Here is a 23,110-nt window from a genome sequence, read left to right as displayed (position 1 = left end):
CAATAAAAGTCATACTTTTCATACGTATTTTATTTCTGTCTGCCAGAAGAATAGAATACCTTGTACATCTGTGAATGATAGCAGACCTTGAAGAGATGACTTTGATCTTCTTAATTGAACCAGTGTACCATCAGGGAAAACAAAAACAGTAGCCAATGCACTGGCTGAGGGAGGAAAAGCATTAGTTATGCCAGTCGTTGATTGACAGCAAACAATTGGTAACAATATATAATTATAAACTGTAAATCAAATCTAAATAGAAAAAAAATAAACTTGATTACTAGACAAATTTTACTGTAAAAATATGATCATGAGAGAAGTGGCCCCCACCACCACTTTACTTTTCCTGCAGGAAGTCTTGGGGATTTCCTTGTCACACAACAGGCAAGAACTGTTTCTTTATTTTCCAAAACATTGTATGGAATTAAAATGTGCAGTCCGTACATTCTGTTCCATGTGGAAAAGAGATATGTAATCATTGTAAAAAAAAGAATAAAAAAAAAAGGAAATAAATAAGGCAGTTTGACATATGCTTGTTCCTCGTCTTGCAAAAGAACACTTGCAAAGCCTCTCCAAAAATGTCAGGTCAATGCTACAGTACATTGTGCCATCAAAGTGATCCCAATTTCCAAGAGCATGCTTCAACTCATTATGGGGTTCTATTTCTGCAGTATCGGCCAAAGGAAATTATTTTGGGGAAAAAAATTGAGGGAACCCTATGTCCATATATATAACAATATATTGGCTGCATCTTGCTCAAGAAAAGACATGCTATAGCAGATCATATACAACAATGTGCTATAGAACTACTGACCAGAACCTAAATTGTTTACAATATAATGCTAACACAATTAAAATAAGAGTGACAAGGTAAGTGGAGGGAGAGAAATGGGTAAGAAAGGCAGAGGAACAATGAGCTCACATTAAGAAAAAGTAAACGGTTTATTGTGTATCATGGCTTTTGTATTCATTGTCAGAGAGCATGAGGAGGAAATGGGAAGCTTGCTGGTCTAAGGATGTTATTGATAATATTTTCTATGATTATTTGGATTGCTAGAGCAACCTGACATAACAATGAATGTTAAATTAAACTTTTAAAAAGAGATTTAGTTGTATACAATAAGGCAAGCTGATAACACACAGGGAGGGGAGTACGATGAGAAAACATGAGGATATAAGACATTGAGTCCGAACATAAAACTAAAATGGTGAAGGTAAATTGGTACATTTTTTTCCTTGTCTGCCATCTTCAGATATTTAAGCTCCCCAGCATCATGCAGGTCAGCGTAGGGAAAGGGACTCTTGATGGATCTGTGAACTCTCAGCAAAGGAACAGATCTCATTTCAGTTGAAGGCATGTAGCCTATGTGCCTGCATGTCTCTGTGATTGACATCTGGAATCCGGTGTAATTTCTCAAACAGGTATGGATGATACAGAGAGGAGGTTGGGCGTTTAGGTGTCTCTGCAAGACCTCCCCCATCCTCAGCCTTCCCTTATATCCACTCTGCCCACTTCTGGTGTCCTTAGCCGAAATTGTGCAGCGCGAGCCGGAACATATCATTGGTGCATACCCAGGCATCATTAATGTTCTTCAGGATGAAACTCTGATGAAATCCCATGATGGGGTCCTCATCAGCCTGTAACACAAAGATAGAGCTTAGTAAAAAGTCACAGTTATGACAGTGAATCTAATCCACAGCTGGGTGCATCTCTGACAACAGTTGATTCTGTCTTGGTCAAAGCGACAAACTGCCTTCACACAACACACATTCCTGTTATTCCACTCTATCATACATTTTTTTTTATTATTATTATTATTTTTTACAATCAATAGGCTTGTGGCAAACCCAAATTCCTCACAAGGCTTTTTCTAGCTAAACAGAGCACACACAGGTGTGAACAGGTACTAATGGAGATGCAGACAAAAAGCAAGCCATCTCTTTAGGTGTCAGTGGAGACTAGGCTTACACAACTCTGTAACAGTAACTGCTCAGTGATCATGACGGCATTGGCGTCTTCAAATAACACATGGATGTTCTAAAAAGCAGATTGCAAGTTCAAGGACCACAGTGAAGATCAGAGCTTTCATATAAGGCCATTACTGTGGCTTAGACTAGTTAATAATTTGTCAAACAAGCCAGCCTTCACTATAATCTCGGTTCAAATAATAAACCACTTTGTTTGTTGCAGTTTATAGTGCATTTCCCCTCTCTTTTAAAAGGGATTGTCTGGTACTTCGTATACTTTTTAGCCAATTGTTCTGAAAATAGCGCCCGTGAGCCAAAAATGGTCCTGAAAATTGCTTACAACATCACATATGTGCACCACGTAATTGCTCTCTCTCGTTCTACTGTTTGTGATTCTGGCTAGCTGTCACTCAAATGGCAAGGGGCTGAATCTCATCGTCTGGAACTTTAATTGCTAGGGGGCTGGCCAACGGGTGTGGAAATGTAGGAAAATGGCGCAGCAGTTTCCAGAAAAGACGCTTTCAAACTAGGGATTTTGTTGCCAAATGCAGAAAGACAGTAATTCTGCTCGTATGAACTACACATTGACACGTCCAGCCCAAAGAGGGTGGTTTTAAAAAAAAAAGACTAGTCGACCAAGGTACCAGAGCATGACTTTAAGCAGAGTGGGAAAAATTGGTGATTAGATCACATTTTTAGCACCCTGAATGCACTGTGGTCTCTAATTACCAAACTCTAGTTTGGCGTAAGATTAGTAAAAGCCTAACTGACACATGGTCACTCAGAACACTGGTCCTTACTGACAGTAAGTAGGGAGAAGATGGGTCATAAAACCACAGATAGGTCAAAGGTTGTGCAGGGCAAGCCTGAAGAATTTGTTGGTGCAAACCCAGGCATTCCTATAATTTTTCAGCAAAAACATGTACTGGAAGCCCAGGACCTGGTCATCATCTGTCTGCGAGACAGACAAAATACAATAGCCCTGACTTCTAATGTGCAAACTACTTACCTACCTCACACACATACCCTTGTTTTTACTAACATAGGAAGGCTTGGTCCATGTCTTATTCAGTCCATTTGCGTCGGCAGATTAATAAAAACATAGCTAGTTATATCAACTTGGTGAACAAAGGGCTTGAAACTGTGAAGCTGAAAACAGATGTACCTAGCTGTGCTTTTTAACAACATACAGTTTGATCAAACAGACAGAATCCTGACTCTTCATTTAAAACGACTTAAACAAATACAGTAACTTTCAAAGCAGGTGGGGATTTCTAGCCTGTACGCTATTCAGTTGTTAGTTTAAGAAACTGGCAATATACAGTACTGTTCAAAAGTTTGGGGTCACTTAGAAATGTCCTTGTTTTTGAAAGAAAAGCTTATTTTTTTGTCCATTTAAAATAACATCAAATTGATCAGAAATACAGTGTAGACATTGTTAAATGTTGTAAATGACTGTTGTAGCTGGAAACGGCAGATTTTTAATGGGATATCTACATATGCGTACAGAGGCCCATTATCAGCAACCATCACTCCTGTGTTCCAGTGGCACATTGTGTTAGCTATTCCAAGTTTATAATTTTAAAATGCTAACTGATCATTAGAAAACCCTTTTGCAATTATGTTAGCACAGCTGAAAGCTGATTAAAGAAGCCTTCTTTAGACTAGTTGAGTATCTAGAGCATCAGCATTTGTGGGTTCAATTACAGGCTCAAAATGGCAAAAAAACTACTTTCTTCTTAAACTCGTCAGTCTATTCTTGTTCGGAGAAATGAAGGCGATTCCATGCGAGAAATTACCAAGAAACTGAAGCTCTTGTACAACGCTGTGTATTACTCCCTTCACAGAAAAGCGCAAACTGGCTCTAACCAGAATAGAAAGAGTGGGAGGCCCCAGTGCACAACTGAGCAGAAGGACAAGTACATTAGAGGGTCTAGTTTGAGAAACAGACACCACACAAGTCCTCAATAGTACCCGCAAAACACCAGTCTCAACATCAACAGTGAAGAGGCGACTCCGAGATGCTGGCCTTCTAGGCAAGGGTTTTCTAATGATCAATTATCCTTTTAAAATTATCAACTTGGATTAGCTAACACAACATGCCATTGGAACACAGGAGTGATGGTTGCTGATAATGGGCCTCTGTACGCCTATGTAGATATTCCATTAAAAATCTGCCGTTTCCAGCTACAATAGTCATTGACAACATTAACAATGTCTACACTGTATTTCTGATCAATTTGATGTTATTTTAATGGAGAAAAAAAATGTGCTTTACTTTAAAAAAAAAGGACATTTGTACATGACCCCCAAACTTTAGAATGGTAGTGTACATTTTTACAGTATTAGAATGACAATTACTTACTTTTAATTGTCCTACTACCATACTCATTATACAGCTGTCAGGTGTGGGCTGGTGGTCTTGTGCTGTTATACTGTGAGCTATTTTTAAGAAGGGGAGAGTCTGAAAAGAAGAAATAATAAACAAGAGATGTATCTGAGACAAGCACATTCCACCAATATATCCTGGTCAATCAGTGCACTCCTGACATACTATTGAGACATTCCATTCTGTCATGCTCAGGTATATTTTAAAATGTCACTCACAGAAAGTTTCTCGACAATCGCTGCTTTTCCCTGGAATTGCTGTCCCTCCCATGTAAGGCATGATGCATCGATCTGTAAAAAGGAAAAGCAGAGGTTTGAGTTTGTCAGTGGGAGAAGGCACATTGGTGGTATAGGGTGGAAGGATGTGAGGTATGTCCCGACTCCCAATCTGTTTTATTCACAACTAACCTTTCTACGCATTCTCAGGTTAGGGTATGAGAGAGTGATATGCAACTATTTAGTCATGTACCATGTGGAAGAAGAATAGAAGATTCTTATTCTTTGATAAATATTGAATTATTGTTTAAGGGCAAAATATAGTTAACAGAAGCCTTTCAGTAATAGATTTGTATAATAACCCAAATGAGTCATAGCTTGTGCAGTTCTCCTCCCATCTAAGAATATAAATTGTGCTACCAATAGGGGGCTCAAAAACAACACATTGACTCAAGAATGCTAACCTAGCTGAATGTAAAGAAAAGGGAACAAACAACTTGCTTGTTCTCATGATTGATAAATTGACATTACAATTATTTGAACAGCTTAAAATAAGTAACTATATGCCGTCTTTGTACCTCTTATTGAAATATATTATGCTTTAGCTTGTAAGTGTCAAAGTAGTATGCATATTTGCCTGTCCCACAGTCTAACTTGATACTTCTTTGGCCCAAAACGTTCCTCAGATGAATGCTTGTCAAAACTTATTTGATCTAGGTCTAGGATCAGTCTCTGAAACACATAAACCAAGTAAAGGTTTGAACAGTAACATTGAAATAGGGCAAGACTACAGAACATTAATTGATTCAATCTTTCCCTTGGATAGTGTTTGGAATGGAATTATCAGGGAGCATTTGCTCACAGGTCTGGAGATATTGTATGATGCACTACTTTTCTATTTGAAAAAAACAACAACTGAACATTAACAAATATCCAATTTATTACTAAATGAGTTAACAGATGCAGAGGTGATGGTGTTGAAGGTGGAATAAATGCATGGGGGTGAAGACTGCAGTGGTGAGAACAGGACACAGGAAAGCAGAACTATGATTAATATTCATTGGTACAGACAGATCCACTCACATATATTGCTCCAAGCTGGGTCCTGTCCGTGTCAAAGAGCTGGTAGTAATGTTGCACAAAACTGGATCCTATCTGTTCCCAAATCGGCTTTTCCCCCATTCTGAATCACCTGGAAACAAGTTCAATTGGAAGAGACAATCTTATGAGTGTATAGTCCTAGTGGTGTGGATGACAGACTAAACTCAAGAAATCTGTGCAAGAAAGACCAGGTAGAGCTTGTTGGGTTTGCACTTAGGGGCAAAAGAAAGAGTCCACACCCAATTGCTCCATATCAAATAAAATTGTATGTCACATGCGCTGAATACAACAGAAGACCTTACCATATGAAATGCTTACGTACAAGCCCTTAACCAACAATGCAGCTCAAGAAATAGTTGTGAACATATTTACTAAATACTTTTTGATTGTATTAAAAAAAATGTAACAAGATATTTAAATAAAAATAACGAGGCTATATACAGGGGGTACTGGTACCGAGTCAATGTGCGGGGGTACAGGTTAGTCAAGGTCATTTATAAAAGTGACTATGCATAGATAATAAACAGCGAGTAGCAGCAGTGTAAAAATAAAGAGGGGGGGGGTCAATGTAAAGTGTCATCTATGGATTTCACATGACTGGGAATACAGATATGTATCTGTTGGTCACAGATACCTTTTTTTTTTTTTTTTTAAAGGTAGGAGGCGTGAATCAGAAAACCAGTCAGTATTTGGTGTGACCACCATTTTGCCTCATGCAGCACGACACATCTACTTCACAGAGTTGTTCAGGCGGTTGATTGTGGCCTGTGGAACGTTGTCCCACTCTTCAATGGCTGTGCAAAATTGCTCTAAAATTAAGTTGGATGTGGCTTATGGTAGAGAAATTAACATTACATTTTCTGACAAGAGCTCTGGTGGACATTCTAGTCAGCATGCCAATTGCACGCTCCCTCAATTTGAGACATCTGTGGCATTGTCTTGTGTGGCAAAACTGCACATTTTAGAGTGTTATTATTGTCCCCAGTACAAGGTGCACCTGTGTAATGATCATGCTGTTCAATCATCTTATTGATATGCCACACCTGCCAGGTGGATGGATTATCTTGGCAAAGGAGAAATGCAAACAAATTTGTGCACATTTTAGAGAAGTAAGCTTTTTCGGCATATGGAAAATGGCAAGGATATTTTGGCATTTATATTTTTGTTCTGTATAGGAAATACATTTTTGAATTCAGTGGTTCAACAATATAATAACCGCACCAGGAATACACGCACTGACTAAACGTTTTTAAAAAAGGAGCACTGTAGAGTATTCTTCTTTGGGGCTTTTTCAGAAAACAGAGCTGATAGGACAAGGTTATGCTTCATTGGCAGAGCAAGCAAACCACGCACACTACTTTAGAACAATTGAGCAAATACCACAAAAGGCCATAGTTTAGCAACAGTTACACCCAAATGATGGTACCTATTCTGACAGTGCTAACTAAGCTAGTCTTGTTTGGATCAGTGCGCTGTCAGTGACGGCGTCTCACGTGCCTCCCCAACGCACATTAACTTTATACGAAGCTTGCATAGCTAGCTACCTCAATTATTCACACGAACCTAGGAAATACTAGTTTACAAATCATCCCTTGCACTATAATTGCAACACGTTATATCCAATCGTGTCGTTTGAGATTGCAAAGATAAGATCGCTAACTCAATCAAGTTATACAAGATACAGTAGCTAGCTACTATAGCTAACGTTTCATGTGTTCGTCAGCTGAATGCTATCTACTTACACAGTCCGCTCACGCCGTGAGCATGCCATGACATGGGCAATGTTGGACTCTTTCTTTGACTTTGGCTGAGCTAGCTAGCATAGGCAAGGCTAATATCAAACATTGGTTGGTTGTCTGACTAGCTCGATGCCCCGTATTGCTTAGCTAATAAAATGCAATCAAAGGGCTAGAAAATTAAAATATAAAGTGAATGCTAGATATACAAGTGGTATGGCACGTTCTTTCGCACTATCGGCTGCTAAAAATACCCTAACCGTTCCTCAACATACTGAAGCTTCTTTCGACCGGGCCCAGCCAGAACATAGGCGTGTCCTAGCTATCACTTTTGGCGAGCCACCGCCTGTCAAAAAGGTATATAAACTAATCCATTCTCAATCATAATATGATACGCTTGTCGCTAGAAGACAACAAATGTTTTTATTTAATATAGAATTACATTTTTTTAGAAAAGCAACTTACCGCGAACCCAAAACCGTGCCCCGGCTTCCAGTTATGGCGATTACACCAGTTTAGGCGCATGCTCATCTGTCTAATGCTACGTGGGAAATGAAGTTCTTCACTCTATACAGCTGGTAGGTTTTTCCACCCACACGAAACTCTCAACATACAAAAATATGGTACCTTTTAAATCAGCCCACTTTAATGAAGGTAAACTACATTTGTTGTGGAAATTTATAAGGATGGGTAGAATGGCCATGGTTTACATGCCTGCATCCACAAGATGGCACAGTTCTAATGGCACTGTATGCTACTATAAACAGACGTTTGAATTGAGTAGCCACACTGCTCCGGTGAACAATTTGCTAGCCTGGTTACTAGAACATCAGAGAAGTATGTGACAGCTCATCTTTGGGATGCTAATGTTTTTACGTAAATATTCCATTTCTGACACCGATAATAAATTACTGTGTGAAACACATTTGACTTACAGATAATTTCAGTAACAACGGTTCGTTTAAGTGTTTGTTTAATGTTCAACCTGGTTCCTTTGGAAATATTTCATGAGTTTGCAGGCCACAATGATAGCAAAGAAACAGTTCGATGCCTGACTGGCTACCACTTTCTAAAAGTGCTTAGAGCGATTCAGTCCTGTTGTGGTGCAGGCCCAGCCCTGGTCACATCTATTGCCAGGAGGTGCTGCAGGGCCAGCTCTGTGTCCATTTGTGTTGTGTGCTGCTCTAGCTCCTCCTGGTGTATCTGAAATGCCATAGTTAGGACCCAGTCTAGTGTGGTAGCGTCCAGAGAGGGGTCAATGTTCTTAAAGGCAGCCCTTAGATCAGCCACAGTCACCTCTCTGTGAATAAAAAACACCTGGTGATCCTTTCAAAACGGTTTACACTTTTCAAACAACAATGAAGCAAGTATATTACTTGTGCAAATTGAGATCTGTATAGATTTGTCATTTAGCAGACGCTCTTATCCAAAGCGACTAACGCAGATTTTTCACCTAGCCTTTACCCGCAAGGCTACCTGCCGCCCTACATGGGGTATACGCTTTGCTTACCCTTTGCCTCCCAGCTGAGTCCTCAGTTGGCTAATATACATATGCCTCTCTGTGGAGGCCTGCTTCTTCACCAGATTCAGGAAGTCTTTGTGTTTCCCATCTGCATCCTGCATAGAACATCACACCATGTCTTTGCCACAGTAATGGTAGCAGTGCATTAGGAAAGTATTCAGACCACTTGATTTGTTCAACATTTTGTTATTATAAAATTGATTAAATAAAATTTTCACATTTTATAAAGTATTCAGACGCGTTACTTTGTTGAAGCGATTACAGCCTCAGACAGCGATTACAGCCTCGAGTCTTCTTGGGTATGACGCTACAAGCTTGGCACACCTGTATTTGGGGAGTTTCTCCTATTTGTCTCTGCAGATCCTCTCAAGATCTGTCAGGTTGGATGGGGAGTGTCACTGCACAGTGAGGTCTCTGTAGATGTAACAGTATAGACTTTACGTCCGTCCCCTCGCCCCGACCTGGGCGCGAACCAGGGACGCTCTGCACACATCAACAGTCACCCTCGAAGCATCATTACCCATCGCCCCACAAAAGCCGCGGCCCTTGCAGTGCAAGGGGAACCACTACTTCAAGGTCTCAGAGCAAGTGACGTCACCGATTGAAACGCCACTAGCGCTAACTAGCTAGCCATTTCACATCGGCTACATAGAGATGTTAGATCGGGTTCAAGTCCGGGCTCTGGCCCAAAGCCACTCCTGCGTTGTCTTGGCTGTGTGCTTAGGGTCGTTGTCCTGTTAGAGGTGAACCTTTGCCCCAGTCTGAGGTTCTGAATGCTCTGGAGCAGATTTACAGCCTTGTTATAATCCATTTTAGAATAAGGCTGTAAACATATAACCTGAAGCTGCATTTATTGTAGCTGGGGATTTTAACAAAGCTAATTTTAGAACAAGGCTACCTAAATTCTGTCAACATATTGATTGTAGTACTCGTGCTGGCAAAACTCTGGATCACTGCTACTCTAACTTCCGCGATGCATACCCGTTACAAGGACTATTCAACACTGGTCTGACCAATTGGAATCCACGCTTCAAGAGTGTTTTGATCACGCGGACTGGGACATGTTCCGAGTAGCCTCAGTCTTCCAGTTCCTGCCACTGAAAAACATCCCCACAGCATGATGCTGCCACCACCATGCTTCACCGTAGGGATGGTGCTAGGTTTCCTCCAGACGTGACGCTTGACATTCAGGCCAAAGAGTTCAGTCTTGGTTTCATCAGACCAGATTATCTTGTTTCTCATGGTCTGAGAGTCCTTTAGGTGCCTTTTGGCAAACTCCAAGCGGGCTGTCCTTTTACCCAGGAGTGGCTTTCGTCTAGCCACTCTACCATAAATGCCTGATTGGTGTAGCGCTGCAGAGATGGTTGTCATTCTGGAAGGTTCTACCATCTCCACAGAGGAACTCTGGAGCTCTGTCAGAGTGACCATCGGCTTCTTGGTCACCTCCTTGACCAAGGCCCTTCTCCCCGATTGCTCAGTTTGGTCTGCCGGCCAACTCTAGTTAGTCTTGGTGGTTCCAAACTTCTTCTATTTAAGAATGATGGAGGCGACTATGTTCTTGGGGACCTTCAATGCTGCAGACATTTTTTGGTATCCTTCCCCAGATCTGTGCCTCGACACAATCCTGTTTCGGAGCTCTACGGACAATTCCATCAACATCATGGCTTGGTTTTTGCTCTGACATGCACTGTCAACAGGTGTGTGCCTTTCCAAATCATGTCCAATCAATTGAATTTACCACAGGTGGACTCCAATCAAGTTGTAGAAACATCAAGGATAATCAATGGAAACAGGATGCTATTGCTATTGTATACATCAAGGGTACTTTAATACTTTTTGAGAAGGTCCAGTCCCTCAAATTTCCAGACCATGGTCTGCCTATTGACCATGGCTGGTATTCCTCTATTAAAACGGGATTGTGAAATTATGTGGACTGAGGTGTGAAATTTTGGACTGAGACCCAAAAAGTTACCTCTGTATACAGTCTTTGGTATGGGAGGCTCCCACCGTTGTTGTCTAGCTCGGCCTGAGCTGTGGTCACTAGCTCATCGATGTCTTGCGCTCTTTTCAGAGGGAAGGCCATTTGCAAGTTATCTCTGCAAAAACAGAGGCCATTTTATATAGCCCACTCACTGTCATAATCGTAATGTTTGACTTTAATCTGTACTGTAATTTGATTACTGCATTACCTGAAATCCTGAACACTGAGCAGCCCACTCTCTGTACTGTCACTGTGGATCAACACTTTCAGCAGGTTAGACAGTAGATGTGTCTGACCATGGTACACACTCTCATCCACCTGTTAATAATACATTTATAACCATCAAATCATGCGCACCATCCTTTCTCACACTCATAAGAAGAGCGCTGTATAACACATTTGCAAGATCACACACCTTTCCTGTGAGAATGTCATTGAAGAGGCTGACAGAGTCATCCTTTTGGTGTTGACGAATGCCCTCTACTAAGCTATAAGCCCATTCTCCAGCCTTTTCCCCATATTGTCTCTCCAGATGTTGCCGCAGAAACTCGGGAAGATTGCTGCTTTCATTTCTCTTAAGAGAAATACAATTAGAAGCCATATCAGTCAAACAGTGTGTGAAATAACTCATTATTTCAAAGAGAGGTATCGGTTTACCCTTCCATCCTCCATGACCTTCTCCTTCCAAACCTCCTTGAGGATTCTCACAACCGCATTCTTCTTTAGCCTATGGTTCTTTAACTGCCCCTCATAGCGCAGGTATATGGGCACATCATCAGAAGTACCCTGAGTGGACACAGGGTGAAGACCTTTTGACCATGCCATTCTTTGTGGAAATGTGTTGATGTTCAGGCAGTTTGAAAGTTCAGCAGGGAAGGAGGTTTACCAGTCCAGTGAAAAACTCTGAGTTCTTTCCTCCCAGTTCTGCCAGCAGGATCTCCAAACGCCGCTGGCTGGACTGGCCCTGGGAGAGATCTGCCCAACGCTCACTACCTCCCAGTACGTCTGTAATCACACAGTGCTGTGTAAATGTTCTGATCTAAAATGTTTATATTGATTCAGTCACAAAGCAAAATGCTAAACACTTCAAGCATTACTACCAACAATACCATACCACAAATGGGAAGGGGGAAAAAACAGAACCTAGAGCAGTTTTTCTATGTGATACCTGCACACTGCTCCCATTCTGGCCTGGGGGTAGAGGCCTCTTTGAAGCCCTCCAGTTCTCCCTGGAGGCTGTCCCTCTGTGTTGTGACTTGCTTGTGCACCTCAAGCAGTGTGTCATATTCAGCCTTCATCTGATCAAAGTCTTTCTGCAGGGTCTCCAGCTGGAATAAATGCAAAGAGAGATTCAACACTCATTCAGGTCTGATTAAGTGTGACTGCTGTTGTTGAATCAAACATTTCATTGAACTGTACCTTAAGCAAGTTCTCTTTGTGGGTATGGTCCAACGTCTCCCAGTCACGGCGGGGAACTACGTCTCCATACTCCGCATGCAAGCGATTTAGCTCCACCTGGGCTTTAGTCAGGTCCTCTCGACACACCTTCAGAGCCAATTTCTCCTTCACTGGGTCCTCGATTTCCACTTCTGATGGAAAGGAACAGGTTTTCAGAAGTGACAACACCCCACACTTCGCTTACATCAAGACAGTTGACTAATAATTATTTTATTGTTACACATTTTTTCACTACCTTCCTGCTCTTCCTCGGGTTCCTCATCTGGTCCATAGCTCATGCTGCTGATGTTGGCGATGAGCAGCTTGCGAGCATCACATTCTTCTCTGTACATCAGATACTGAGCGGCCAGGTCTGCCTGCAGACAACACACCTGAGAAGAACAAGCAAAAGAGCGATGAAGGAGAGTTCAGGCAGCCTAAGCATGGTTGATATGAGCCAGAATAACTTGAATTCTGTGTTTTCAGAGCAGCACTGGTGTGATTGAGACTGAACCTAGTGGGTAAGCACTGTACCTGGGTCTGCAGGGAACTTTGTGTCTCTCTCATGTTTTCAATAACCTTTTGACGGTGTTGGCGCTCTTGCTTCAGAGCTCTAATCTCTACCCTCTCCTCCTCTCGCAGGCCCAGGATCCTCTTTTCACACTGCTCTGACACCACAACCAGACGAGCACGGAGAGGCTCCAGCTCCCGGATCTGGTCCCGTAGGTATGCTGCAGAAATGAATATCCATAGACAATAAAATCCAACATCCTATAAGCATGACATCTTTAAGTCCCTCTGATACTTCCATTCATCCTTGTTTTTCTGTCCAAACTCACATTCACCATAACAATATAGTCCTATATGCCACAATCAAACATTCCATGCTACAATGCCACACACCTAATGTGATTTCATATTCATTTTTTATGGCACACAGAAGCGGCTTGTACGTTTTGAAGTCCTCAATGAAACAGCCAAAGACCTCCCGGTATGCCTGCGTATGACAGAGGGCAGATTTTGTCACTTGACAACTAAGTGAAAATGAATCTATTCACTATACTCCTTATATGTAGTAAGGTAAATACACTGTAACAAAGCCTAAATTACATGGATAACCTGTATATTATATGGCAGATGGATGGGACCTGTAGTTTGCGCTCTTGGACTTTTGGTTGTTGTAAGTCAAGAGCCTGCAGCTCCTTCTTTAGGTAGCTTTCAAGCTGCTCCAGGAATCGTGGCTTCCCCACAGGGCCACCAAACTCATCACCGCATCTGTAGCATATTACCATCTCAGTAAATCCTTCCACAACTTTAACCCTATATCATATGACAGTATATATAATTTGCTAAATACCCATGGTTCCTGATCTCTCCACCTGAAGTGTGTCTCCTCCCCTGCTGAACAACTTGAGAGGTGACATGGGCAGGCCAGGTTGACAGGTAGCCTGAAGTACAGCCAACCTGACGGAGTGAGATAAAACGTTTTTTTTATTTTTATAAATAAATAGAAAAGCTTGCTCGGGGAACGAATGGTGTACTTAGTGATATGCACAAAGTCCCAAATGATCCAACCTAGCTAGCTAACTGCTTATCTTACTCTGGTTGATGCTCTACATGAGCCAGGACCGCCAATTGCCACTTGTCGCCCAGTTCTTTTTTCAGCGTTATGTTGACACTCAGACGACAGTCTGAAAGTGAGACGGAAACAAGCAGCTAACTAGAAATTATTATTATTATTATTATTATTATTATATGATTCGCTTAGTTACGTTACTATCATAGAGTAACGTTATCTGAGTGAGCTAGCTAAGTCAACAGTTAACGTTAGCCTACTACTTAATTGGACAAGGCCACTTGCCGTTCAAACGATGATAAAGGTGGTAATCTAATATCTTTCTGTGTCGACATCTGTTATGTTTAGATGCAGCAAACAAGCGAGCTAGCTAGTTACCAAATACATTAACATTTAATCCCTCTTCAATTAGGTTAGCTAGCTATTTGCTTCACTTCAGGCCAACACTTCAGGCTCACGACCGAGTTGTTATGTTTACACAATGTTGCCATGGAAATGAAGGACCCAGGAAGAACCCCAAATAGCAGACCATCGCGCGCCAGATACTTTTACATCACTGGAGAACCTTTTCCAGAGAGAAGGCGTAAAAAACTTTGACTTGGCGCAGGACTTAATCAAAGATTTTTAAAATTGTGACTTAATAATGTATGTACAGTGGTGTAAAGTACTTAAGTAAAAATACTTGTAAGTACTACTTAAGTAGTTTTTGGGGGTATCTGTACTTTACTATTTATATTTTTGACAAGGTTTACTTATACTTCCCTACATTCCTAAAGAAAATGTATGTGCTTTTTATTCCATACATTTTCCCTGACACCCAAAAGTACTTGTTAAATGTTGAATTAGCAGGACAGGAAAATTGTCCAATTCACTCACGTATCAAGAGAACACCCCTGGTCATTCGTAGTGCCTCTGATCTGGCGGACTCACTGCTTAATTTGTTGGAGAGTGTCCCTGGCTTTAAAACAAAATAGAAAATCGTGCCCTCTGGTTTGCTTAATATAAGACATTTGAAATAATTTATACAAATTTATAAGTATTATTTTACTGGGTGACTTTTACCTTCATAGAAAATGACTTTGGTATCTTTACTTTTACTCAAGTATGTAGTTTACTTTACTATTTATATTTTGTACATCTTTTACTTAACTACATTACAAAATAATGTACTTTTTACTCCATACATTTTCACTGACACCCAAAAGTACTTGCTACATTTTTGAATGCTTAGCAGGACAGTAAATGGTCCCATTCACACACTAATCAAGAGAACATCCCTGGTCATCCCTACTGTCTCTGATCTGGCGGACTCACTAAACACACGTGAGTGTGGCTTTGGTTATCATAAATAAAAAATAAATGGTGCCGTTTGGTTTGTTTAATATTAGGAAATTGAAATATTGAAGTATATTATAAACCAATTTTTTTTTGACTTATACTCATGTATTATTTTATTGAGTGACTTTCAATTTACTTGAGTCATTTTCTATGAACTTTACTTTTACTCAAGTATGACAATTGGGTACTTTCCCACCACTGCCAGTTTCAGAATCATCTCAATGATTTCGAATTTAAATAATGCAGCTGTCTGACAGACTGGCAAACATTATCCACAAACATTGCGTTTAAAAATCTGGATTATAAGGTTTAAGACCCATTCGAGACACAAACATGTACTGAATGTATGTAAATATTAATGAGGAATTTCAATTTAAAAAATGTCTCATTGTCTGCTATGATAAGACTGGGGAGCTCAACATGTCTTGACCGCATACAACCACTCAAACTACATTTCCTAGCTTCCTTTTCACGGACTCAAGCGGAAAAAATAGACCAAAGAGGGGAGAGCGGGGGTTCTGTAGTCGATTCTGAAAATGTTGCTAGTGGATAGTCCTGTATTCAACTACAGTACCCACACTCCACTGTCAGTGCTACTGTAGAGAGCTTTGGTTATCCGTGGATATCACACCATTGCTATCATCTCTGTCTATCTCAGTGTTTCTCTCTCCCTGTGTCATCGGATTGATATAGGAGAGTAGAAAACAAGCAAAAATAAAACATCTCTAGCCGAAAATGGCAGAGCTTGGAGCGGGGAGCATGCTGTTGGGAGATCCTGCTTTTAATTACCAAGAGCACGAGCTAAATGAGCGATTGAAGCGGCTCTACCCGGCCGTGAATGAGGAAGAGACCCCCTTACCCCGATCTTGGAGCCCCAAGGATAAGTACAGCTACATCGGACTCTCGCAGAACAATCTGCGGGTACATTACAAAGGTATACAGATGTGACAACTAGTATAACATTTCGTACCCCAATGTCTGTCATTTACTTAAGACACTCCGGAGGGTTTGCGTCGAGTCTGTATGCAATCTCCCCGATCTAGTTTGAGCTGCCTCTACCTCTCTCTGCTTTGTTTCAGAGGAGAGCGGAATGCCCAAATGGTTGACAGTGAACTCGCTAACCATGACAGTATTGAAGCATATCCATTTATTTCACTAACGTTCAACTCCACGGTCTCTTTGTTTAACGTTAGTTTTATTTTTGCTTTACCATAACTTGGTTACCCCTATTTGATCACGATAATCGATATTTTACCTAGCTAGCAATACCACAATTTACTGTTAGTAATAACAAGCGACGCACAGTTAGCTCGCTAGCAAACTTGGCTAGTAAGCGAGCTAATGTTAGCTCGCTAACTAGCTAATAACAGCTAGCTAACTAACGTTATGCAAGATAATGCTAATTGCACACCATCGTTGTTAGCCCAATACAGTAGCTAAATATTAGCTACTTAGTTGCTACGTTATAAATAAGTAGCTAGCTAGCAATGTAAATGTACTGGCTAGCTAATACTTAACCCTGGCGTTAGCTAATATAAAAACAATTCTCCTTCACACAGTTGCCATAACCCACGACTAGTCGTTAACAATTTGCTTGTATTTTGTGATCAAATTAACACCAGACAGTCCAGAACAGGGAAATATTGCATTTTGTTGGCTTGCCAGTTCATGGAAACGTTCTGTTGGAATATAATTCTGAATCATTATTCATTCTGGAACCAGTTGGTGAGCATTACGCTATAAGGATTCCATTGAGTCCTTTATGCACAAAAGAACAACAACAGCGTCTGCCATTTCAAACTCAGCCAGCAGCTACACTTTGCTGCAAGGGAGGAGGCCTTGACGCATTTGTTGTGCGTAAAATATCTGCACATAGATCAGATGGTATTTATGCGGGTAGTTTGACATATTTGACCATAAACAACTTGTTGGGATGCAGACCATAGCCTAAGGGAGGGGTGTAACACATACAATTGGTTCAGATAGTTATTTAACTATTCTGCACAAAATCAAAAGCAGGACTTGACAGCTATCCATCAAGCTAGACGTCGTCATGCTACTTCCAGCTAACAAGGAATGTTTCCAAGAGACCATTCCCTTAATGTGAAATATAATTTTCCCAGAATGTGGTTACCATGTTCTCAGAACTCAACACATTAATGTTCTACACACGTTTCATGGGAATGTTGCAAGAACATTCATGTGTCCAGTTCTGTGGGTTAGGAGAATCAACTCCCAAACATGCATGGAACGTGGTGCCATGTTCTCAGAACATAAGATATTAAAGGTCCCGAATAGTGGTAATCAGGGTTTTCATTAAATTTGATATTTGGATGAAACCAGTTCCAAGTAGGGTGGCCCAAGTATTAAAAATTACTGTAGCTGGTACATTAATAAAGTTTGATCATAAAGTTACTGGTCCCCTCCCCCCCATGTCAAACACTTGAATTCAGGAGGCAGGCATTACCAAGGATTTTCATCGGGCCTCTACCAACATCACATAAAGCCGGAAATGTTATACACCAATGGTAGTGTCTTGTCATTTTAAATATGTATCGCCTTAAAACCTTCATCACATGTGCGCCTACGCATTACTTTAACTTTGTTTACAAAACTGTAAACTAGATCAAGCAGAACATACTACCAAAGATACTGGTAACCTTTAATCTGTGGTGTGACTGTTAGCTTGCAAGCCACTTACATCATGCCGGCAAAAGCCCACTGTGTTTGTTGTGACTGGATGCCATAGTGTAAATGTACCTTTTAATTTCGTTGTGGACAGGCTCCACCGAAAATTACGATCATGTCATGCGTGCGCAGTGCACATTTCAAGTAAAGTTGCTTTATCAATTGAGGAGAACATTCGATGGGTCTTGCCAGGATGCTAATCCTGAAGATGGATGCTGTACCATCATTGACAGGGGATCTTGCAAGCGCTGACCATAATGTAAGTATCAGAGTTTAATAAGTCTGATACGGTAGCCAACATTTTGGGGGATCGCGGGGCTAGCATTAGATAATGCAACTGTGGCTTCTTTGACTTGTGAACGATATATTTTCTGTAACACCTGGTAATCACTATATGGTTTTTGTTCTTCCATCTTTAAGCCCCCTACATTAAGTCAGAGAACTGCCAGCACACAGCTGGCACGAAGGAATATTGTTCACAAAAGGAGTTGTGGTGTATATAGTATTTGTCATTTACTCTTGAAAATCATATTTTACCATTCCATTGTGTGGGTTGTTGTCTTACAGTTGATGTAGCTTGTGTCATTGGAGCTAATCATCATTTTTTTGGGGGGGGGGGATTATTTAACCTTCCATCTCCTTTTGTCTTTACACTATCATCAAGCTGGAAGGATAGACATTTTACTCTGTCTGCACGAGAGGTCGACCGATTATGATTTTTCAACGCCGATACCGATTATTGGAGGACCAAAAAAAGCCGATGCCGCTTAATCGGCCGATTTTTATTATTATTCTTTAGTTGTAATAATGACAATTACAACAATACTGAATGAACACTTATTTTAACTTAATATAATACATCAATAAAATCAATTTAGTCTCCAATAAATAATGAAACATGTTCAATTTGGTTTAAATAATGCAAAACCAAATTGTTGGAGAAGAAAGTAAAAGTGCAATATGTGCCATGTAAGAAAGCTAACATTTAAGTTCCTTGCTCAGAACATGAGAACATATGAAAGCTGGTGGTTCCTTTTAACATGAGTCTTCAATATTCCCAGTTAAGAAGTTTTAGGTTGTAGTTATTATAGGACTATTTCCCTCTATACCATTTGTATTTCATATACAGTGGGGCAAAAAAGTATTTAGTCAGCCACCAATTGTCCAAGTTCTCCCACTTAAAAAGATGAGAGGCCTGTAATTTATTTTCATCATAGGTACACTTCAACTATGACAGACAAAATGAGAGAAAAAAATCCAGAAAATCACATTGTAGGATTTTTTTATGAATTTATTTGCAAATTATGGTGGAAAATAAGCATTTGGTCACCTACAAACAAGCAAGATTTCTGGCTCTCACAGACCTGTAACAACTTCTTTAATAGGCTCCTCAGTCCTCCACTCGTTACCTGTATTAATGGCACCTGTTTGAACTTGTTATCAGTATAAAAGACACCTGTCCACAACCTCAAACAGCCACACTCCAAACTCCACTATGGCTAAGACCAAAGAGCTGTCAAAGGACACCAGAAACAAAATTGTAGACCTGCACCAGGCTGGGAAGACTGAATCTGCAATAGGTAAGCAGCTTGGTTTGAAGAAATCAACTGTGGGAGCAATTATTAGGAAATGGAAGACTGATAATCTCCCTCGATCTGGGGCTCCACGCAAGATCTCACCCCGTGGGGTCAAAATGATCACAAGAACGGTGAGCAAAAATCCCAGAACCACACGGGGGGACCTAGTGAATGACCTGCAGAGAGCTGGGACCAAAGTAACAAAGGCTACCATCAGTAACACACTACGCCGCCAGGGACTCAAATCCTACAGTGCCAGACGTGTCCCCCTGCTTAAGCCAGTACATGTCCAGGACCGTCTGAAGTTTGCTAAAGAGCATTTGGATGATCCAGAAGAAGATTGGGAGAATGTCATATGGTCAGATGAAACCAAAATATAACTTTTTGGTAAAAACTCAACTCGTCGTGTTTGGAGGACAAAGAATGCTGAGTTGCATCCAAAGAACACCATACATGGGGGTGGAAACATCACGCTTTGGGGCTGTTTTTCTGCAAAGGGACCAGGACGACTGTTCCGTGTAAAGGAAATAATGAATGGGGCCATGTATCGTGAGATTTTGAGTGAAAACCTCCTTCCATCAGCAAGGGCATTGAAGATGAAACGTGGCTGGGTCTTTCAGCATGACAATGATCCCAAACACACCGCCTGGGCAACGAAGGAGTGGCTTCGTAAGAAGGTCCTGGAGTGGCCTAGCCAGTCTCCAGATCTCAACCCTATAGAAAGTCTTTGGAGGGAGTTGAAAGTCCGTGTTGCCCAGCAACAGCCCCAAAACATCACTGCTCTGGAGGAGATCTGCATGGAGAATGGGCCAAAATACCAGCAACAGTGTGGGAAAACCTTGTGAAAACTGACAGAAAACGTTTGACCTCTGTCATTGCCAACAAAGGGTATATAACAAAGTATTGAGAAACTTTTGTTATTGACCAAATACTTATTTTCCACCATAATTTGCAAATAAATTCATTAAAAATCCTACAATGAGATTTTCTAGATTTTTTTTCCCCTCCTTTCGTCTGTCACAGTTGAAGTGTACCTATGATGAAAATTACAGGCCTCTCTCATCTTTTTAAGTGGGAGAACTTGCACAATTGGTGGCTGACTAAATACTTTTTTGCCCCACTGTACCTTTTGACTATTGGATGTTCTTATAGGCAATTTAGTATTGCCAGTGTAACAGTATAGCTTCCGTCCCTCTCCTCACTGCTACCTGGGCTCGAACCAGGAACACATCGACAACAGCCACCCTCGAAGCAGCGTTACCCATGCAGAGCAAGGGGAACAACTACTCCAAGTCTGAGTGAGTGACATTTTGAAACGCTATGAGCGCGCACCCCGCTAACTAGCTAGCCATTTCACCTGGTTAATATTGCCTGCTAACCTTTCTTTTAGCTAAATATGCAGGTTTAAAAATATATACTTGTGTATTGATTTTAAGAAAGGCATTGATGTTTATGGTTAGGTACACGTTGGAGCAACGACAGTCCTTTTTCGCGAATGCGCACCGCATCGATTATATGCAACGCCAGACATGCTAGATAAACTAGTAATATCATCAACCATGTGTAGTTATAACTAGTGATTTATGATCGATTGATTGTTTTGTTACAAGATAAGTTTAATGCTAGCTAGCAACTTACCTTGGCTTCTTACTGTGTTCGCGTAACAGGCAGGCTCCTCATGGAGTGCAATGAGAGGCAGGTGGTTAGGGCGTTGAACTAGTTAACCGTAAGGTTGCAAGATTGAATCTTTGAGCTGACAAGGTAAAAATCTGTCGTTCTTCCCCTGAACAAGGCAGTTCACCCACCGTTCCTAGGCCGTCATTGAAAATAAGAATGTGTTCTTAACTGACTTATCTAGTTAAAGGTGTAAAAAAATATATATATATTTTAAAAAACGGCCAAATCGGTGTCCAAAAATACCGATTTCCGATTGTTATGGAAACTTGAAATTGGCCCTAATTAATCGGCCATTCCGATTAATCGGTCGACCTCTAGTCTGCACAGCTTCCTAGGCAACCACCACAGCAGGAATGCTGTGATACAAAATCAGCTTTCCCAAGGCAAAGAAGGGGGGATATGCTGTGAAGACAGACCCAACATATACTGTAAGTCATAGTTATTCATTTCAAATCTGCATCAATTGAGCATTTCAGGCACACAAAAATTCCAAATACAAACATTGAAAAGTTTCACAAAACAGTTCATGACCAAATATTGCATATTTCAAATTGAGTACTTCAAAAACTAGAATGAGTAGATCACTACATCAATGAATTGATAGCATTAACGCAGAACAGTAAATAAAAGGAAATTAAACATTTCCCTTTTCAAAAACATTACAGGCTACGTAGACAGGCTCCTGGATCTCCTCTTCAACGAGGTCACCCATGATCCAGCGCCGTATGTGGGGAAGCTGTGCAAGCTGCCCATCCCAGGACCTCTGTCTGCCCCGTGTGAAAGGCCTGACAAGGATGTGGCCATAGCTGGATTTGTCTCCAGCTTCAATCTTGGGGGTTACTGAAGCCTGCTTGATTGAAGCTGGATACATGGGTCCCCCTCCTCTCCCGCTCCCCTCCCCCATCAATCTCTGTAGTTGGTTGTATTTCTTAAAGCCTAAGTAATTCCCTTTTACGTGAAACAATATCACATTGTGTTACTTTGTATTGTTGTTTTTTCAAGCTTTAGGATGGGAGTGTAGTGTTACACATTTTACGAATCAATGTGTCCTGCAGACTGTAGGTGCCTAATATTAGGCTTATGGCTCAATTCCTCTTTTTTTAATGTCAAATGATATTTCACCATTTTATTTCTCACCTTTATTTATAATGAGTGTTCATGTTGATCAGTATTTCGGCAATGGTCTATTGTAAAATATCCAATAAATGTCTGATCAATGCATACAATGCTGAACATATTGTCTTTTATAACACTAACGCAGAGGCACAAATAAATCAGGGTGACTCGCCGAGCAAGTCTCAAACCCAGGCCACCAGCACTAATGACGAACATTCTAACCACTGCACCAATAACGGATATCTCTAGGCCATGTATTTATTTTGCAAGTATAGTTACGCGTTGTGCAGAAGAAACTCTAAACCCTCCTCCCTAGGCACTTGTGTAGATCTGAAATGACTTGAAAGGTGTAAGCAATATAGTTAATGCACTTTGTAAATCTCAGCTCTGTTAAAAGTACACTCAGGATAAACTTTTATTGATCATAGTGATTCAGGAGGATCATTAAAACCAGGTTAACATGCCCCACCAACATTAGACAACTATACAGAAAGCTCTTCAATTGTAGAAATAAGTCAATCAAATCAGTGATGAGAGGATGGTCAAATTAACTGACACTGACATGGTGGCATAACAGGAAGATCTGAATTCCATGAACCAAGAGGTTGAGTTCAAATTTCAGTTGTAAACACGTTCAATTATTATTGCTGTGTAAATGAACATGCATAATGTAATCATTAATGTTAAAAGCGCTGCGTGTGAGACTATCCCTGACCTTGTCAACAGACAAAAGGAGCTCTGAATGGATCAGGGGTTCACCAATCAGGGCCTTAATGGGTTTGGCAACAG

General features: G+C 40.8%; 3 protein-coding genes across 11 annotated transcripts in view; 1 reads left to right on the top strand and 2 right to left on the bottom strand.

Annotated features, from left to right (window-relative positions):
* Positions 1 to 12: 12 nt before the first annotated feature.
* On the bottom strand, positions 13 to 8,074 carry nutf2 (nuclear transport factor 2). 2 transcript variants are annotated; one of them, XM_021597814.2, is made up of 5 exons: positions 7,875 to 8,074; positions 5,656 to 5,764; positions 4,576 to 4,647; positions 4,334 to 4,432; positions 13 to 1,638 (listed from the first exon to the last, which is right to left on the bottom strand). In XM_021597814.2, exons 2-5 carry the CDS (start codon positions 5,752 to 5,754, stop codon positions 1,525 to 1,527), a joined length of 384 nt encoding a protein of 127 aa, XP_021453489.1. In that variant the 5' UTR covers positions 5,755 to 5,764; positions 7,875 to 8,074; the 3' UTR covers positions 13 to 1,524. The 2 variants fall into 2 exon arrangements, with proteins under 2 accessions (XP_021453489.1, XP_021453496.1); XM_021597821.2 differs by lacking the exon at positions 7,875 to 8,074 and adding an exon at positions 7,416 to 7,725.
* Positions 7,851 to 23,110, top strand: part of ranbp10 (RAN binding protein 10) — a 44,076-nt gene continuing 28,816 nt past the window's right edge. The window contains exons 1-2 of one of the 6 annotated variants that reach the window (XM_021597802.2): positions 7,851 to 7,987; positions 12,992 to 13,075. Coding sequence is in view for 5 of the 6 variants with exons in the window: in XM_021597763.2 (XP_021453438.1) it covers positions 15,999 to 16,197 (199 nt within the window). In the remaining variant the exon portion in view is untranslated. Of the gene's footprint in view, positions 7,988 to 12,991; positions 13,076 to 15,739; positions 16,198 to 20,779; positions 20,827 to 21,523; positions 21,634 to 23,110 lie in introns of those variants that run through there. The other 5 variants (XM_021597796.2, XM_021597763.2, XM_021597772.2 and 2 more) reach the window with 5 other exon arrangements.
* Positions 7,979 to 14,406, bottom strand: tsnaxip1 (translin-associated factor X interacting protein 1). Of its 3 annotated transcripts, XM_021597743.2 has the most exons (16): positions 14,211 to 14,406; positions 13,950 to 14,040; positions 13,707 to 13,813; positions 13,498 to 13,624; positions 13,253 to 13,346; positions 12,884 to 13,080; positions 12,606 to 12,741; positions 12,332 to 12,501; positions 12,081 to 12,240; positions 11,799 to 11,917; positions 11,570 to 11,698; positions 11,328 to 11,486; positions 11,121 to 11,230; positions 10,904 to 11,027; positions 8,920 to 9,026; positions 7,979 to 8,709 (listed from the first exon to the last, which is right to left on the bottom strand). In XM_021597743.2, exons 1-16 carry the CDS (start codon positions 14,258 to 14,260, stop codon positions 8,499 to 8,501), a joined length of 2,091 nt encoding a protein of 696 aa, XP_021453418.2. In that variant the 5' UTR covers positions 14,261 to 14,406; the 3' UTR covers positions 7,979 to 8,498. The 3 variants fall into 3 exon arrangements, with proteins under 3 accessions (XP_021453418.2, XP_021453427.2, XP_036830960.1); XM_021597752.2 differs by lacking the exons at positions 13,253 to 13,346; positions 13,498 to 13,624 and having other exon boundaries at positions 13,950 to 14,406; XM_036975065.1 differs by lacking the exons at positions 13,498 to 13,624; positions 13,707 to 13,813; positions 13,950 to 14,040; positions 14,211 to 14,406 and adding an exon at positions 13,469 to 13,494.

The sequence above is a fragment of the Oncorhynchus mykiss genome, chromosome 1 (assembly GCF_013265735.2).
Source record: "Oncorhynchus mykiss isolate Arlee chromosome 1, USDA_OmykA_1.1, whole genome shotgun sequence".
Lineage (NCBI taxonomy): Eukaryota > Metazoa > Chordata > Actinopteri > Salmoniformes > Salmonidae > Oncorhynchus > Oncorhynchus mykiss.
The sequence above is the reverse complement of the archived record's forward strand: the minus strand, read 5'-3'. Positions and strand labels throughout refer to the sequence as shown.